The sequence below is a fragment of the Oryza brachyantha genome, chromosome 5 (assembly GCF_000231095.2).
Source record: "Oryza brachyantha chromosome 5, ObraRS2, whole genome shotgun sequence".
Classification (NCBI taxonomy): Eukaryota; Viridiplantae; Streptophyta; class Magnoliopsida; order Poales; family Poaceae; genus Oryza; species Oryza brachyantha.
In genome coordinates, this window is record NC_023167.2 from 1,251,832 (window position 1) to 1,268,889 (window position 17,058).

A 17,058-nucleotide genomic window follows, 5' to 3' on the forward strand; every position below is an offset into this window, starting at 1 on the left:
TGCATCACCACCATTAACTGAAAGAAATGTTATACTCCATTTTCATTGGCCAGCCTTCAATCTTCCATCCATGCTGAAACTTTGCTTCCTGTGAGGCAACACGGAGAAATAGTCATGCGAGATAAGCAGCCCATCAGAGGATTAGTCATTTCTTCCATTCAGCAAGGACTTTTTCTGTGTCAGGTTCAGAAAGAAGACTACAAGAGGATGGGCACCCGATCGAGCCAATTTCTGGAACCTGAAGCCGGATTCTGATGGCAAAGTTTGAACGATCCTGACGCGGCTGGCACACCAATTAATGGTCCGTCCTCTGAAATGCCAAGATCCATAGCCTATTGGACTTGAGAATGGATTCCATATGCCATTGTTCAGATGACAAGTAGAGGCAGCAATTCAGGATTCCTGGATCATGAGAGATTGGTGGTGGTAGTGCCTGCATTTGCACGCAATATCAGTACCAGTATTACTCTGACCTAACCTGACCCGATTGATAAACACAACACGCTTTGCACTGCCCTTCATCTTCAGAATTCAGACTTAATTAATATTCATGTTTCTTGGATTAATCCTGCTAGCTACGTATAGTACTCGTCTATTAATATGCTGTGCGGGGGGTTCATCAATACCAGTATTCAGGGAGGTGTTTGGACAAAATAATACTTAACCAACTACTCCATAACTAAATTGTCTGACATAAATGGATGCATCATTCAGTGTGAGTGAGGTGTGAACAGTGTGAAACGATCATAGAAACGAAAGCAACATCCACCATCCATCGTCTAATCCTGTCACGGTTCATGTGAATCAAAGATCAACGTCAGTAACAGCAACAACAACCCGGAATTGAAAGACAACCCAAATCTGAATCATATGTACAATCTGCGAGATATCTGAATGTTTGTGTTACTGAACTTCTGACGGCACATTCAGAACCTGTTGTCACAGCTCACAACCAACAACTATTCCATTAAATCAATCTCTGAAATCACATTCATTTCCGGTATATCCGTGTGAGAAGTAGTAGTTGCATGATGTAGACATACATGTACAAAGATACGCGTGTATTAGAACTATACTAATCCTAGTCCTGAGTCCTGACTTGGACTCTGAACGAGATAAACCTTTCTGCCTTTGACTGCTTTGACCGTTGACCCAGGCAGGGATGGGATGGCCAGAGAAGGTTCCTATCGCCGTCCACGTGGCAGCTTCCTACGCCGTCGGATCCATGGGCGTGCAGCATGCAAAAGGTAGGTTAATACTACATGCATCAACAGTTACCAAACATGCAAAAGGCATTTCAGAAATACAATTACATGTATTAGCTAAATGATCATCTGGAAGTCAAAGTTATGTAGCAGCCACACGGCTGCAGAAGTCAAACGAACAGGTGAAGAAGTTTGGCTGGTTAACCGCACAAGCACGTGTTAGGAGATAACTAATTACTAGTACTATAATTAAGCTGCCATACAGAATAACAATAGCATGGGGGCGTTGACCTGGTCAATGATCTTTCAGAAGGAGATCAGCAATGACAACCGTCAGGTTATACTCTGACCAGCTGAGATAATCTAATGCATACTCCAGTAGGTCAGCATCAGTAATTTTATTAGTACAATCGTAATCCATGAACATTACTAGATTTGTGAGTAGATTATGAACCCAGTTAAGCTGCGTGTTCATCTTGTTTTGTACTCTGATCAAGAAACTGAAGATCACAGGTGGCAGCTTAGGTGAGGTTCAGAGTTGGCAGCAGAATCTGATTCTGACCGCGAAACGCACACGGAAGATTATAGATTGGATTAGACTAGACTAGATTACAGGTAATTTTGCAACGCGGTGACGGTGATTGGTTCTTCACATCGGCCATTCACACTTTGCTCACCTTTTTCTTTCTTTATTTTCCTTTTACTTTTCAGTCAGAGAACGGAAAAGAAGAGGAAGAAGAAGAAGAAAGGAGAAAGGGAGAGATCAATGGTAGGGCATACAAGCTGCTGCATGTAGCATGTTTCTTTCTTGACAATAATGATCTTGGTTTTTTATTCTCTAAAAATAGTGATCTTTGTTTTCGTAGAGAGATGGTGTAAGGATTGAGTATTTGGTGTCTGATACTCCCTCTAATTCATTTTTATTATAAGTCATTTTATGCTTGTTCCAAATCAGTGATCAGGTCTCTAGAAAAATGCAACAATATTTCCTACGCTAAACAAATATACCAAAACACAGTTAAACTTAAATAATTTTGACTTGGCATAAATCTAAAACGATGAAATGGAGGGGGTCAGACATTATGATTACCCATGAACTTTTTTTTGGGTTGATTACCCATGAACTTATGCAACCTGTGATTGTGTACAATTGATTCGATACTTTGACCAGGGAACAGTACAGTTGTAGCAGTATAGTAGTAATTTAGGGTGTTAATTACGTTCTCAGGTTACGTGTTTGGAACATGCTTTTGACGTTTACGTGAACGCAAAGTGGTTGTACAGTTGTGAATGCCAATAAAATTTGGACATAAACAGTAGTCCAGTCAAAAGCCAAAAGTATGGTCATACACCACTACAGTGCCAACTTTAGCAGCTTGGATTAATCCATATTTTACTACTAATTTCAACTGATTAGGCACCATGATTCATATTTTAAAGCAAGTTACAGTTTATGTTTGCAAAGATATTCAGAGAAAAGTGAATATTTTGTTCGGCACTTCCTCCAGCTAAATAAAGACGTATTTTGAAACATGTTCGAGTCAAGCATAACATAAATTCTAAGCTCTGAAGTATTTGTACTGGATTTGAAAAGTCATAAATTATAAATTTGAAAGTATCATGGAGATATATTGAAGTATTATAATCTCACATATTTTTCACGTTTAGTACGGAACAGTAGGAGTATTTTTTTCCAAGGCATACCTCAAACATAGACATTTGTATACATGCATGCACAATCACTCCTATAAAAATACATTCAAAGACTGACACCTAGCATATACTCAGATTAATAAAATTATTTTTTTTTGAATATGCGCATAATCACCTGCCTTAGTTTTATCTGTAGATTAATACTACATCCGTTTTATAATATAAAATGCTTGACTTTTTTGGTTGCGACGTTTGACCATTCGTCTTATTAAAATAATTAGTATAAATATAAAAATGATAAGTCGTGCTTAAAATTCTTTTGATAATAAAGTCTATCAGAAGCAAAATAAATGATATTTTTATAATCTTTTAAATAAGACAAATGATCAAACATTGCAAACAAAAAGTATACGTTTTATGGTATAAAATGGAGGGAGTAAAATGTTTGATATACCTATTAGCATTATTAGCATGAGTATAAATGTAAACAAAGCAACAAAATCTTACTATATAAAAAAAGGCGATAACACTACACGTTTACTGCAAACGAAATGACAAATATTTTTTTAACAAAATGACAAATATTTTTAATACATAGTACATACATGCTCCTCGGAGCCGGTGGTGACCAATGCGTTTGTACGCACTCCAGCCTGGCAGCTGACGCGTCCGTCCGGAGACCGGCTTTGACCACGCCCAGTAGCGTGTCGCCACCGCGTGCCCGGACCGCCACCCAAAACCCGGTCCGGTCCGGTCCGGTCGAACCCCAACCCAAAACCCGACCCGGTCGGGACCCACCCGCGTCCACGCGTCTCCTCCTCCCTCTTCTTTTCCACCTCCTCCTCTTCTCTTTTCCACGCACTTTATTTCGAGCCATTTCCCCTCCGCCGCCGTACGCCGCCTCCGCCCCATGAGATGACGGCCGCCGCCGTCGCCGCCCGCCTCGCCCAATGACCCTCCTCCTCCTCCTCGTCCTTCTCGCGGCCGCGTCCTCCCCCGCTGAAGCATCCACGCTCGCCGTCGCCGCCGGCTCCACCGTCTGCGCCGTCGCCGCGGGGAACTCTACCGTGTACTGCTCGTCCCCCGCGGGCAACTCCTCGCGCGCGACAGCTGTCGCGCCGTTCGTCGGGTTCTCGCAGGTCTCGGGCGGGGCGGTCGTGTGCGGGCTGCAGCTCGCCGGCCGCGCGCTCTTCTGCTGGCCGGCCGCCGCGCCTGACCAGCTCAGGCGGGTGTACAACGGCCCCGGTCCGCTGTCCCAGCTCGCCGTCGGGGCCGGCCACGTCGCGGCGTACGACGATGGGGCGCGGGTCATACGGTGGTGGCGTGGCGGGGTCAGGTTCCCCGTGCAGGTCGCGGGAGGATTCGGGTCGCTTGTCTCCGGCGACGATTTTACTTGCGCGGTGGAGATCAACTCCTCCGGGGCGGTGCGCTGCTGGGGCCCGCGGGGTGCCGCCGTCGAGGCGGACTTCCGCAACGCCTCCGTCTCCACCCTCGCCGCGGGCGACTCCCGCGCCTGCGGGGTGCTGAAAACGAGCGGCGGCGGCGTGCTCTGCTCCGGCTCCGGCGGCGGCGTCGGCGGGGTGGCGCCGCGGGACATCTACGTCGATGGTCTGGCCGTCGGTGACTCCCACGTGTGTGGGCTCCTCCGGCCCAACCACACCGCCGCTTGCTGGAGCCTCGGGGGCGCCACCACCACGCTCTACTACCCCGCGGTCGGGACGGCGTTCGAGTTCCTCGTCGCCGGCGGTAACCTCACCTGCGGCCTCGTGTCCACCAACTTCAGCCTGCTCTGCTGGTCGAACGATGCGCCAGTGGCGGCGGAGGTGAATCTGCCGCTGATTCTCCCCGGCGTCTGCGTCTCTGACAACAGTTCCTGCAAATGCGGCGTCCTCCCGGACTCCGGGAGCTTCTGCACGGTCTCCGGCGGCTTCATCTGCAAAAGGTTCTGTGACACATCGCCCCCGCCGCCTGCTTCTAATCCTCCGCCATCGTCTCCTTCACCGCCGGCGGCTTCGAGTTCGAAACGTGGCGTGTCCAAAGGCTGGATCGCGTTCGCCGTCGTCGGTGCAGTGGGCTCCTTCGCGGGGCTCTGCTCCATCGTGTATTGCCTCCTCTTCGGCTTCTGCAGCCACAAGAAGGTGCACAACTCCGTCCAGCCCAACATCGCCGGCAACAACAACGGCGGCGGCGCCGCCGCCGCCGCTGGCGCTGTCGGCAGCGGCGCTCCGAGCCCCTACGGCTCACCGAACGGGTCGCTCGGTCGATTGCGGCGGCAGCTGTCGCGCGTCATGACGCGGCAGCGGAGCGGGCCGTCGTCGTTCAAGGACCCCGCCGAGGAGTTCACGTTCGCGCAGCTCGCGGCGGCGACCAAGGACTTCGCGCTGGAGAACAAGATCGGCGAGGGGAGCTTCGGCACGGTGTACCGCGGCAAGCTCCCCGACGGGCGCGAGGTGGCCATCAAGCGCGGCGAGTCGGGGCCGCGCGCCCGCAAGTTCCAGGAGAAGGAGACGGCGTTCCGGTCGGAGCTGGCCTTCCTCTCCCGCCTCCACCACAAGCACCTCGTCGGCTTCGTCGGCTACTGCGAGGAGAGCGACGAGCGGCTGCTCGTCTACGAGTACATGAAGAACGGCGCGCTCTACGACCACCTCCACCCCAGGCCAAGCTCCGGCGCGTCGTCCCCGTCGCCGGTGGCCTCGTCGTGGAAGCTCCGCATCAAGATCCTGCTCGACGCGTCCCGCGGCATCGACTACCTGCACTCGTACGCCGTGCCGCCGATCATCCACCGCGACATCAAGTCGTCGAACATCTTGCTCGACGGCAACTGGGTGGCGCGCGTGTCGGACTTCGGGCTGTCGCTGATGGGGCCGGAGACGGAGGAGGTGCAGCACCTGTCGATGAAGGCCGCCGGCACGGTGGGGTACATGGACCCGGAGTACTACGGCCTCCACCACCTCACCGTCAAGAGCGACGTCTACGGCTTCGGCGTCGTCATGCTCGAGGTGCTCACCGGGAAGCGCGCCATCTTCAAGGAGGCCGAGGGCGGGAGCCCCGTCAGCGTGGTGGACTACGCCGTGCCCAGCATCGTCGCCGGCGAGCTCAACAAGGTGCTCGACGGGCGCGCGCCGGCGCCGACGTCGCACGAGGCCGAGGCCGTTGAGCTGGTCGCCTACACGGCGGTGCACTGCGTGCGGCTGGAGGGGAAGGACCGGCCGGCGATGGCGGACATCGTGGCCAACCTCGAGACGGCGGTGGCGCTCTGCGAGGACAGCGCCGGCGGCGGCGGCGCCGCCACCGGGCTCGGCAACAGCTCGTCCAGCGCCAGCCTCTCGATCACGTCCATGGAATTGAGTAGGATGGATTGATTGATTGATTGATTAGCTTCCCTAATTCAAATTCAGAGTTTCAAATTGTGATTAGCCCGGGAAGGAAGATAAGAGGGAAGGCCGTTTAAAATTTGTTATTTTAGTTGATTTTTTTGGGGGAGAACATGAATTGTGTGATTTTCACACATTTTGTTCATGGTGGCTGTACATGATTTGTATTGAACTGATTTCTCTTTCATAGACGAGAAAAAGATCTCATTTTTTCTACAATCGATTAACAAGAAACCAACCACATTGGTTTCACTAAATTCTTTCGATAGTGGAAGCATAGCTTCCGGCCTTTCCAAATGAATGGTCTCCTATTTGTGAAATTCATGCGTTCCTCACATATCCCCGTCTTTTCGGTGCATACTGCTATGCTTATAAGCTAAAATTTAAATTTAAAATTGATTGTAAGAATTTAAAATTGATTGTAAGATTTTTCTATCGTAGCACGTAAAGTTATAACCAAAGTTATTTTTAAATTATTAATAGTTGGCTTGTTTATGCTTACTAAAAGCACGTTTAGGAGACTAGTCCTATCGGAATAATCAACCTTTTGCTACGGTTGGTGATAACAGATTTGTCGCTTAGATTGTTACGAGTGGTTAAATGAAGCTTTGTAAAGAGTAGCAAATAGTTAAATCACAACGAACACAGTTTGACATATCATATATTGAGTTCGAAATTTCATATGTTTGAAGTTTCACATCTGAAGTCTGAACAAATTGTGTGTGAATTGTAGCACTAGCAGCTATTGAAGAGATCAGTTGAGTGTTTGGTTGGTATACAATATTACAATTTGCAAGCTAGTACTACAACAATGAGGCCGTTTCTCTCTCTGCATTCACATCGGTTTGGTCGTCGATCCTGTACTCTTCTTCCTTGATGCATGTGCAACCCAGCAATCATGATGGAAAGACCATATATTTAGCAACAAAGCAAATGTTAATCAACTGTGAGCTGAATTTGTTAGGGCTCTCAACGAGATGATGTACATTTAGGCCTTGTTTAAGAAAGCACGTGGCAGCGGTAGCTTCTCTTAAAATTCAGCTACCCTCAGAAAAAGAAAAATTCTAACAAGATTCTACGAATTCATATTTACATAGTCTATGAAACAAGAAAGTCTAAAAAAAACTTAGCTTTCGCTTAGTTATACACCAACAGCTTATTAGAGCAAACTCAGCAGCTCATGCATATGTGATCATCTATATGGCCATTAGAATCTCACCTCATACATATGTGATCATCTATATGGCTATTAGAATCTTCGTAGAATTGTTTTATTAGGGTTTAGTTTAGCAACGTTAGGTCCTAGTATTAGTGCAGACAAATGATGGCTGCTCGATGCTAATATGCTATATCCACATTTCATAAGAGAGGCATATTTATACAAATGATCAGGAATTAATCGCTGTGTTCTTTGTCCTTGATCACATAGGACATGTTCAGAATTCAGAAATGTACTACTCCTGTTAACCAAATGTAGGGTGAGATGCCTCAACAATGCATTTTGTCCATACAGGAATAAGAGGAGAGAAGAACAGAGAAGAAAATTGGTTGCATCCATATGGTTGGTGAAACGAATCATTCGTCTTATTGCTTTAAATTGCATTTCATCTTCAATTCTATCTAATGTAGCTATCCCCACATTACATGCCCATCATGCTTGAAAAGAACAAAAACGATCATCTTTTGTTTTCTTTCAGAGACTGAACATATCTTGAATGGCCAGTGGAGCAGGTCAAAGAAGATGGTCTTGAAAATTTTCACAAAGCTAAAGCTGGTATGTTTGTCAGTGAAATGTGGTAAAGGTTTAGCATATAATGATTGAGGAAAAACAATCATTTGATTTGAGTATGCCAAAGCTTGTGCCTTAATAGCACCTCCTCCTGTTCCACAAAAAAGCAGAGATGTACTCGAGAAAAACAGTCTCATCAGATTAGGGGCTCAATCAACCTGTAAACCACTAACAGCAAAATTTTTAGTCACTGATGAATCACTGTCAGGACATATGATCAATGGACACGAATCCTCTGATACCATCTCTGTAGTGGCTCAACGATCCACCCTCGTACTTTCGCTTATAAGTCAAAATTTAAATTTTTAACTTTAAATTTGAGTTTGATTTAAAATTTTTTCACCAAACTTTATTTTTCAGTCTTGGATTTTAGATCGCTAAAAATACGTATACAAATTATTTTTCGCTTGCAAATATGCCATTTGATTTTTCGACGAAACACTCATGCAATCACCGCGATCAGCTACTAGTCCCTGTTGATGAACAATCAGCTTGGTTTTGCCATCACCAACCATGTCACTTTCCATTTGGCACTCACCTTAATATATCTGTCAAGGTATGGGAACACATGACCTTTTCTTTGCAAGAAGCACTGCAGCCATGCTGGTTAGCAGTATAATAATATAAATTAACCATCTTTAGATTTCAAATCAGCTTTACGCAGAGCTAGAGCTAGCAAAATGAGTAAGAAACAGCTGGGCATGTCAAATGAAATAATGCAGCCGACTTGAGGCGGCCAAAAGGTCTCAGCAGAAAGCTCAAAGGCGTTTCTGAAAATGAGCTTGATGAAACCTATGCCTTTTCCATTGTCGTGAGCTCAATGATTCTGCCCTTTGCTGATGGATCATCCATAGCCAAAACTGAAACCCTACTTTGTCAGCTAAATTAATTTGATCGATTAGGAGTGTAAAGGTTATCTCAATTTGGAGATGTCTTTCTCAGTTTTGTCAATTGCTAGCCATGATTCATTTCATTTCATTTGGTTAGTGTTGTTTTATTGATCATTTTCTTTCTTACCAAATATTGCTTTTAGCACCAGTCATATGCACTTTTGTCATACTTATACATGATGTTCTTGTATTTTTTTACAAAAATATTTCTTGAAATGATTTTGCAATTTTTATATATAGCATAGTATAAATAGGCTGTGTTAGTTAATTTCTAAGTGGGCTGCTTATGGTCTTATGGGCCATAAGTTTTGGACTGGGCCGGTGATGTTTAAGGCCTTACAGATGATTTAAGCCCAGGAGGCTTTTGAGCCCATTTGGGCATGGAATCTATAGCTCTTGACTAATTGCCGACCTATCTCTGTTTTGGTCCTACGGTATTTGACTAGAGGTTTTATGTTGAACAAATTTGGTTTCATTTAAGCTAAGCCTGCCATCATGTTTACTTTAGAATATATGGCATATTCAAATAAAAATATGTGAACAATGATACAAGTAAAGTCGTTTGACGTTGCTTCCAAGACTGCACAAAAGGTGGCAGTAGAAAATAAGAAACTAACCGAACTATCGAAAGCCTTTTTTGTTGGTCCAAGTCAATGGTCCATAAATGCGGTAAAAAATAAAATAAAAATCATTTTTCAATAATCCAAATATAACTAATCAACTAGTTAAACCTTGTTTGATAAGATCAAAATATTTGCAAAAAAAGATTGTTTATGAATAGACAAATGCCATAACCTTTTGAAATTCTAAGCGAACATGAATGAGACAATCGCAAATTTACCATTGGGTCGAAACGTTATTCATGTGACATTTTTATAATTTAAAAAAAACTAGTGGTAAATTTATAAAAGCCTAAACATGAATAGATGAATATAACAGTATACTCTCCCTTCCCTAAATATTTGACTTGACGCATATTTGATCGTTCGTTTTATTTAATTTTTTTAAATATGTAAAGCTATATATATATGCATAAAAATATATTTAATAATAAATAAAATAATATAAAAATAATTAATAATTATGTAAATTTTTAAATAAGATAAATAATCAAACGTATATAAAAATATTAATGACATCGAATATTTAGGGACGGACGGAGAATGTTTACGGGGTGAGGCACAGTCATTACACGAAGTCCATAAAATGGAGGAGTAACTTTGTCTAACACGACAGAAAAGGCAGAGATAAAAACCACGTCTCATCTCTTCTCATCAAGGAAGAAGGAAAAAGAAGAAGAAGAAAAAAAAAAGAACTTCTTGGCAGCAAGCAGGCAATCTACTACCCCCAATCTAGTGAGTGAGAGAGAGGGGCGTCGCCGTCGAATCGAATCGAACCGACGACGATGGGGTTGGACTACTACAAGGTGCTCGGCGTCGGCCGCGGCGCCACCGACGACGACCTCAAGAAGTCCTACCGCCGCCTCGCCATGATGCACCACCCCGACAAGAACCGCTCGCCGCACGCCGACGACTCCCTCTTCAAGCAGCTCTCCGAGGCCTACGACGTCCGTACACCCTCCTCCTCCTCCGCCGCCGCCGCCAAAGCCTCCGTCTTTCTTTCCTAGTTTCTTTCTCACGGATTCACTCTGCCTCCTCGTCCCGTCCGCCGCCGTGCAGGTGCTCAGCGACCCGCAGAAGCGCGCCATCTACGACCAGTACGGCGAGGACGGCCTCAAGGCCCGCGTGCCGCCGCCGCCCGCCTCCTCCTCCTCCTCCTCCGGCCACCACGGCGGCGGCCGCTTCAGCCCGAGGAGCGCCGATGATATCTTCTCGGAGATATTCGGCGGCGCGGGGCCCCGCACCCCCGGCGCCGGCGTCCCCCACGGGTTCCCTGGGTTCGCCGGCTCCCCACGCGCAGCGGCGGCGGCAAGGGAGGCATCGCCGCCGCAACCGCCGGCGATCGAGCGGCAGCTGGCTTGCAGCCTGGAGGACCTCTACAGGGGCGCCACCAAGAAGATGAAGATCTCTAGGGATGTCCTCGATGCCACTGGGTGAGGCGAATTTCCTTTTTTTTCCCCTACTCAAATCGCACAGATTATTCAGATAATTGTTTAGAGTTCCTTATAATCATCGGCATTGTTCTTATTTTGTTGGAAATTTGTGACCTTGGTGAGCGAGCTAGCGACTCTGCGTGGTAGATAATCCTGTTGGTTCGAGGAAAGACCTAAGAGAGACCCCTTTTATTCTGATGCCATTCTGTAGTGTTCAAGAGTCCAGACTAGTAACCTCTATTGCACTTGCTGATTTGTTAATGAATAGCGGAATGTAATGGTAGGTAAAAGTAGAAAAACCGAAGAATTACAGGGGAAGGTTTGGGTGGAGAGGAATTTGATAGTAGATTAAGGTTGGTACACCACTTCACATTCTTCTGGTATGTTTGCTCCATTGAGATGGCATAAAGAAGAACAAGCATTACTGTGCTTCAATCCATATTTCACTACTTCTGTTCAGTATAGTCTCTTGGTACTATTCTATTTTATTTTGACGATTACTGATATGACTGAACCACCCTAGCTCTTTGGTGTGACTCCATCTGACCAGATGAAATCTTTGCACCTAGCTTTTAGCCTTGAGTTCCAAGCATGATTTATGTGTAGCCCGAAACAAATTATTTCGGTAACAGGAATGCTTTTATGCTTTTTTTTGTTGTTGCATAAACTGTTTCACATGTTGGAGATGATGGAGAAATCAAATTTACATCCAACTCAGTATGATGCCAGTTTCCTCTTGTATTATGATTTGTTCGAGATAATAATAAATTCTACTTTTACCTCCTTATAACAAATCCTCACTAAGCACTTTGTATAATGTATAACTATCGTATTTTTCAAATAACAATTATTTTTCTTGGTGTACCCTGTTTGCCTTTTCTGGTACTGTTTGTTTTTTGTAACCCGTTATGTCAATATTTGTTAGCTAATGTACTTGCTGATAAAAGAATATCATTTCCACTTTGTTGTCTAACGATAGCTGGTATGACATTCTTGTTGAGACTGTTATGTGATGGGAAATTTGTATATTCTTTGCTGCAATTAGGGGTCCTATTGAAAATGGATCTTGGAGGTTTAACCTCAAGAATGTTGGGTTCCTGGGCATAATAATTACCTTGTGCACTAGGAAGCTAAGTCCACAGATTACAAACAGGATGAATGCCAGTGTGTTAGGAGGCATGCATACTTTGATGATTGGGATTTTATTGTCGCTGGATGATGTAATGATCACCACCTGAGATATGCAATTGCCATTAGTTTCAGAACTCAACAGTAGATGTATTACTCGTTTATTTACAGTGGTTATGGCCACTAGTTCTGATGTATTTTGTGTATAATCTGTACTACTTCTGACTCAATACCTATGACTACAAAGTATACTTATAACTAAAAGAGCACCTGAATTTTTATATATTTTTCCTTTTAAGTTGAAGCTTAGTGCACATAGTTGACACAAGAACTTCATCTTCATGAGTACTTGGGGGCGCTGGTTTCTTATTCTGCCCTCTAAGCATGGAAAGATGACCCACTGGAACCTGTAATGGAATTGTAGCCAGGTACTACTGGGGATTTACCTCTTATTATATCCATGTTATGGCAAACGTTAAGCAAAAAGCCATGTCCATTGTATCCTGGAAAAAAAACATACAAAATAATAACAGACATAGCGATGCTTTGGAAAGCCAAAGCTTAGACAAATGACTTGTGCAGTTTGTTTGTTTGTTTCTAGACTTATAGTCTTGTTATGAACTGCTCTGGTAATGTGTAAATGAAGATAGTATAACCTCATATATTGGGCATTGCTTTTTTCTGTATAGTAATCACCACCGATAAGTATTTGTAATTTTTTATGTCAAACTATTACTGTTTGCTGCATCGTGGATAAAACTTCATAATTGATTATGTCAGGGTGTTGTGAAATTCTAGGGTTTTCTGAAACTTCAATTCTCCATTGCCGTAAAAAGAAGCTTTGACTTTTCTGAAAAAGGCAAGTCTATTATTTCCATGTCCTTTTTTAGAAAAAATGTTTCCATGTTTTTGTGCAGGAAACCGACGAATCTGGAGGAGATCCTGACAATCGATATCATGCCGGGATGGAAGAAGGGTACAAAGGTAACCTTTCGCGAGAAAGGCAATCAGAAGCCTAACATCAAACCAGCAGACCTAGTGTTTATAATAGAAGAGAGGTCACACCCAAGATTCAAGCGAGACAAGGATGACCTCATTTACACGCATAAGATCTCTCTTGTGGAGGCTTTGATCGGTTGCACAGTCCAACTGACAACTCTGGATGGGCGTAATTTAACCGTTCCGGTGAAGTCCGTCATCAGTCCTACCTATGAAGAGGTTGTTAAGGGTGAAGGGATGCCAACAAAGGAACCAAATAAGAAAGGGGATCTAAGGATCAAGTTTCAGATCAGGTTCCCCACTAGTCTAACGTCTGACCAAAAGTCAGGGATCCAACATCTTCTGTCCTAAGTTTTAACTGGTTGTACAATATTGTGAAGCTTTGTTTATTCCTTAGTTGAGTAGCTGGAAATACATTGAAGGGGCTTGATCACAATTGCTGAATGTACACTCACTGCTTTTGTGCAAGTATTAGAACATGGCTGCTTTAATATTTCCCAACATCATTCCAATTGATTGCTAACTTCTGACACAGTAGCAGCAGTTCATTCTGCAATGTATTCAGCTTCCTTTAGCCTTTCTTCAGACGTAACAGTCTGTATCCTAATTTTGCTCTGTTTCTCTCCTAGCTCACTCTTAGATATTCAGATTTCCAGGCCCAGACTTTTTTAATGTACAATGGACACCAGTAATATAATATTCTACAATGACATTTTGCAGTGTTCTAGCCAGGTCTCATCCAGACACATTCAGCCAGGCCTCATCCACATAAACAACAGCGAAAACTCTGCTCAGGTTACTGGACAAATGGATGTGGCACACCAGGCCCGGTACTCTGCTCAGTGTTCTAGCCGGGCTCGTGCCTACTCCCGTTAGGCCGGCACGGCCCAATAGCCACACCAGGCTGTGCCGTGCTAACCCACGAGCTGCATCCACCGTCCAAGCACGGTCCAATAAGCCTCGGGCCATGCCGTGCTGGTCCGAAAGCATGATGGGCTGAGCTCTTTGGGCTGCACAAAGAAGTCTATTTTTTCTTTCTTTTTTTTGGCTGTGATTTTTATGACTAAAATAAGTCTATTTTACATAACTCTCGTTTTGAACTAAACCTTATATAACTAAAGTAAATCTATTTTAGGCCTTTTTTTTTCATCCATTGGGCCGTGCTGGGCCAGCCCACGTGCCAAGGCATCAGGCTGGGCCGGCACAGGTCTGATCCTTGTCGTGCCGGGCCATGCTTGGGTGGGGCCAAATAGCCGTGCTGTGGGCCAGTCTGTCAGGCGTCGGGCGTCGGGCCATATGGCCATCTATACACGTAAAGAAAAAATTGTACATGATGAGAGATGATGATAAGATCCAATGGGTTCCGTAATTGTCTTCCTTGCTGAATGAGTTTGACATCATCTGCTGCTCCAAAACTGAGAGTTCCTGTCGGTCGGTCGCGTCGATGATCGTCGTTGTCAGTGCAGGATTGCCGTGTGTAAAAGCCGGACGGTGATCTTCTTGGACGAGGTTTGTCCGAGCTGCCCCTCCTGAAGCTGACGGCACGTTTTTTAATCCTCCTGAGGTCTCTTCTCCTCATGGTGGCGGCCACGCCGGCCAGAATCTCGCCGTCGCCGTCGCCGTCGCTATGGCACGGCTGGCTGGCCTTTTCCGGCCGCTGTCGCTGTCGCTGGCCGGGCTCGTTGTCGGACAGGGAGACCGGAGGTGGAGAAGACGACCGATCTACCGCCACTGCTCAGCGTAATTAATGCTGATTCCGTTAGAGCCTCTTTCTGCAACAGTGTAGTAACAGTAATGTTTTCGATCTTTTCTTCGTATTTTTCTGATTTTGCATATACACTTTACTAATGACTAAACAGGCTGTCTTTTGCAAAAAAATAATTATATATGTTATCATTCTATATTTTTAAAGTAATTTTTTAACTTTTTAGTAGTTAATTTTATCTTTTATACTATTAAATAGATATCAAAATAATTAGAAAAACTTCGTCTTCATTTCTATCTGCTCAAAAGAACGCAGGGTGTGTGCTTTTCTAATTATAAATCGTGGATATGCATCCAAAGCTTCTAGATAGTGTGTTTCATATAAATAAATTCTATATAAAAGCTACTCATATGATATTTCTAAAGTAAATTTTTACTTTGTATGTAGTATTAATTTAGTTATTTATATTCCTTAAATAGCTATCACAAAACTAGATAATCCAGAGAATCTAAAACCTTGCTGTTGGAGATAGACTCCAATTTTTTTCTTCACTTTTTTGCCTTCATTTCAAATCTTTTTTAACTATTCAGGGTGGAAAAGCTAGAGTTCTTGTGTGGACTTTTGGGGATTGGCGAATTAATATTATCTGTTCACAGAACAAATGGTTTATTTGTGGACTTGAAATTGACGATGGGGAGTTTAGATTGGGTCGAATTTATCTTTCTTTTTCTGTTAAGTTTTGGATGTGTGTCTAATATCCATGTGGTTTTATCCAATTCTGTTTGGTGTGGTTGCTACATGAGCTTAATTTTAACTGGAACTTGTCCATTTCTTAATATGATGCAGATGGAGTACTATATAGAAATCCTCCTTTTGTGATTGGAATGGAATTGCTATATTTCTTGCGACAGAAATCTGGGAGAGGCAACTTTTGAATTTTGGACCATAGGATATGCTTTGAGATTCGTGTATGGGAAGGAAATAAAAATCGTTGCGTGTGTGGAGGGGATCGAATCATCAACGCATCTTAATTTATCAATTATACCTAAGTTAGATATCAGTTACATTCGAGTTACATGTAAGACTAGTACTTATATAGTTATTTTTTTTGGGAAGGTTTTATAGAAATTTTATGCCGAAAGTTATATAGCTAATCCCATTATCGTAATATTTGGTTTTTTATCATCTTGAAAAGTATCTAAAGACATCTTTAGTGTAAAATTTTGGTATATCAAGATACATCATAACTCGAGGTACCAAATTTTTACACTGAAAAAATGTGACACCGTGAATTACTTTTTTCAAGAACAGTGTGTTAAAAAAGTTCCATAACATTAGAAACAGGACTAGATATGGAATGCTAACACTAGGCTCGCAGTGTGTCGGCAAGGCGACAAGTCACAGTCATAAATCAACGTGAATAACAAATAAGGGCATGTTTAATGGTAGAGTCTATTATGGGCTCTATCTCAAAGGACAGTATTTCAAGCCGACTCTTCATAATTACATGCTAATTAATTTTCCGTTCGTATTTCATCTGTCAGCGCCTCTGATTAGAGTCAGCATACGTACAAAGTAGATTTTTCTGATTGTCTACTTGTTTTATTCACCAAGAGTCAATGTTTTGCTGGCTCCATGCAAAACAACCACTTTTCTCTCTCATATCCTCTCTCTTCCAAGTCAGTGATAGAGATGACAATGAGAGTCCCTTATAGTGCCCAAGTTGACTACGTTGATAATAATATGTTTGTATTATTTGTATTATCAGTAATTCATTCTATCATCCAAAATATTATGAAATGTGCATATCGTATATTTATATCATATACTTCACACGATTAGGGAAATAATATTGTTATCCTATAAAGCACCAAACCATGTCCTAACAAAAATGTTTTACTCAGAAAAGTGTATTTTGTTCTTTATATTCTCGTATTACTGTGATGCTTTCATTTTTTAATTTGTTATCGAAAAAGACCACTTTGATAATAATGTTAATGCAATGATAATTAAGGAGATGCTAGTATTTCTAAGGAAATATAATGACCACCTATATGATGCTGCTTTAAGATGGTTGCTGTCAAGAGTGGTCCTTCAGGATCTTAGGGAGAGGGCGAAATATATAGCCATCAGAAAATATTTGCCTGCCTTTTTGTATATCTTGCTTTCCCATTGTGGTTGTCATGCCTTTTCCTTTTTATTTGCTTCTACCTTTATAATCAGATAAAGATTTTGCAGGTACATATAATGCAAGATAACTGA

The 17,058-nt window shown here is 43.5% G+C and overlaps 2 protein-coding genes across 2 annotated transcripts; both read left to right on the forward strand.

Moving 5' to 3' along the window:
* The first annotated feature begins 3,808 nt into the window (after window positions 1-3,808).
* Window positions 3,809-6,445, forward strand: LOC102700713 (putative serine/threonine-protein kinase-like protein CCR3). Its single transcript, XM_015836976.2, has one exon. It carries the CDS (start codon window positions 3,809-3,811, stop codon window positions 6,218-6,220), a length of 2,412 nt encoding a protein of 803 aa, XP_015692462.2. The 3' UTR covers window positions 6,221-6,445.
* Window positions 6,446-10,164: 3,719 nt separating this feature from the next.
* Window positions 10,165-13,642, forward strand: LOC102700995 (dnaJ homolog subfamily B member 13-like). The gene is made up of 3 exons (XM_040524127.1): window positions 10,165-10,478; window positions 10,591-10,964; window positions 13,010-13,642. The coding sequence occupies exons 1-3, from the start codon at window positions 10,317-10,319 to the stop codon at window positions 13,440-13,442; spliced, it is 969 nt and encodes a 322-aa protein (XP_040380061.1). The 5' UTR covers window positions 10,165-10,316; the 3' UTR covers window positions 13,443-13,642.
* Window positions 13,643-17,058: the final 3,416 nt, after the last annotated feature.

Bases quoted from the DNA above. Each gene is read 5' to 3' on its own strand.
- LOC102700713 (XM_015836976.2), top strand. From the start codon at position 3,809: ATGACCCTCCTCCTCCTCCTCGTCCTTCTCGCGGCCGCGTCCTCCCCC.
- LOC102700995 (XM_040524127.1), top strand. From the start codon at position 10,317: ATGGGGTTGGACTACTACAAGGTGCTCGGCGTCGGCCGCGGCGCCACC. The intron at 10,479-10,590 runs GTCCGTACACCC...GCCGCCGTGCAG, and splicing joins AGCTCTCCGAGGCCTACGAC to GTGCTCAGCGACCCGCAGAA. The intron at 10,965-13,009 runs GTGAGGCGAATT...GTTTTTGTGCAG, and splicing joins GATGTCCTCGATGCCACTGG to GAAACCGACGAATCTGGAGG.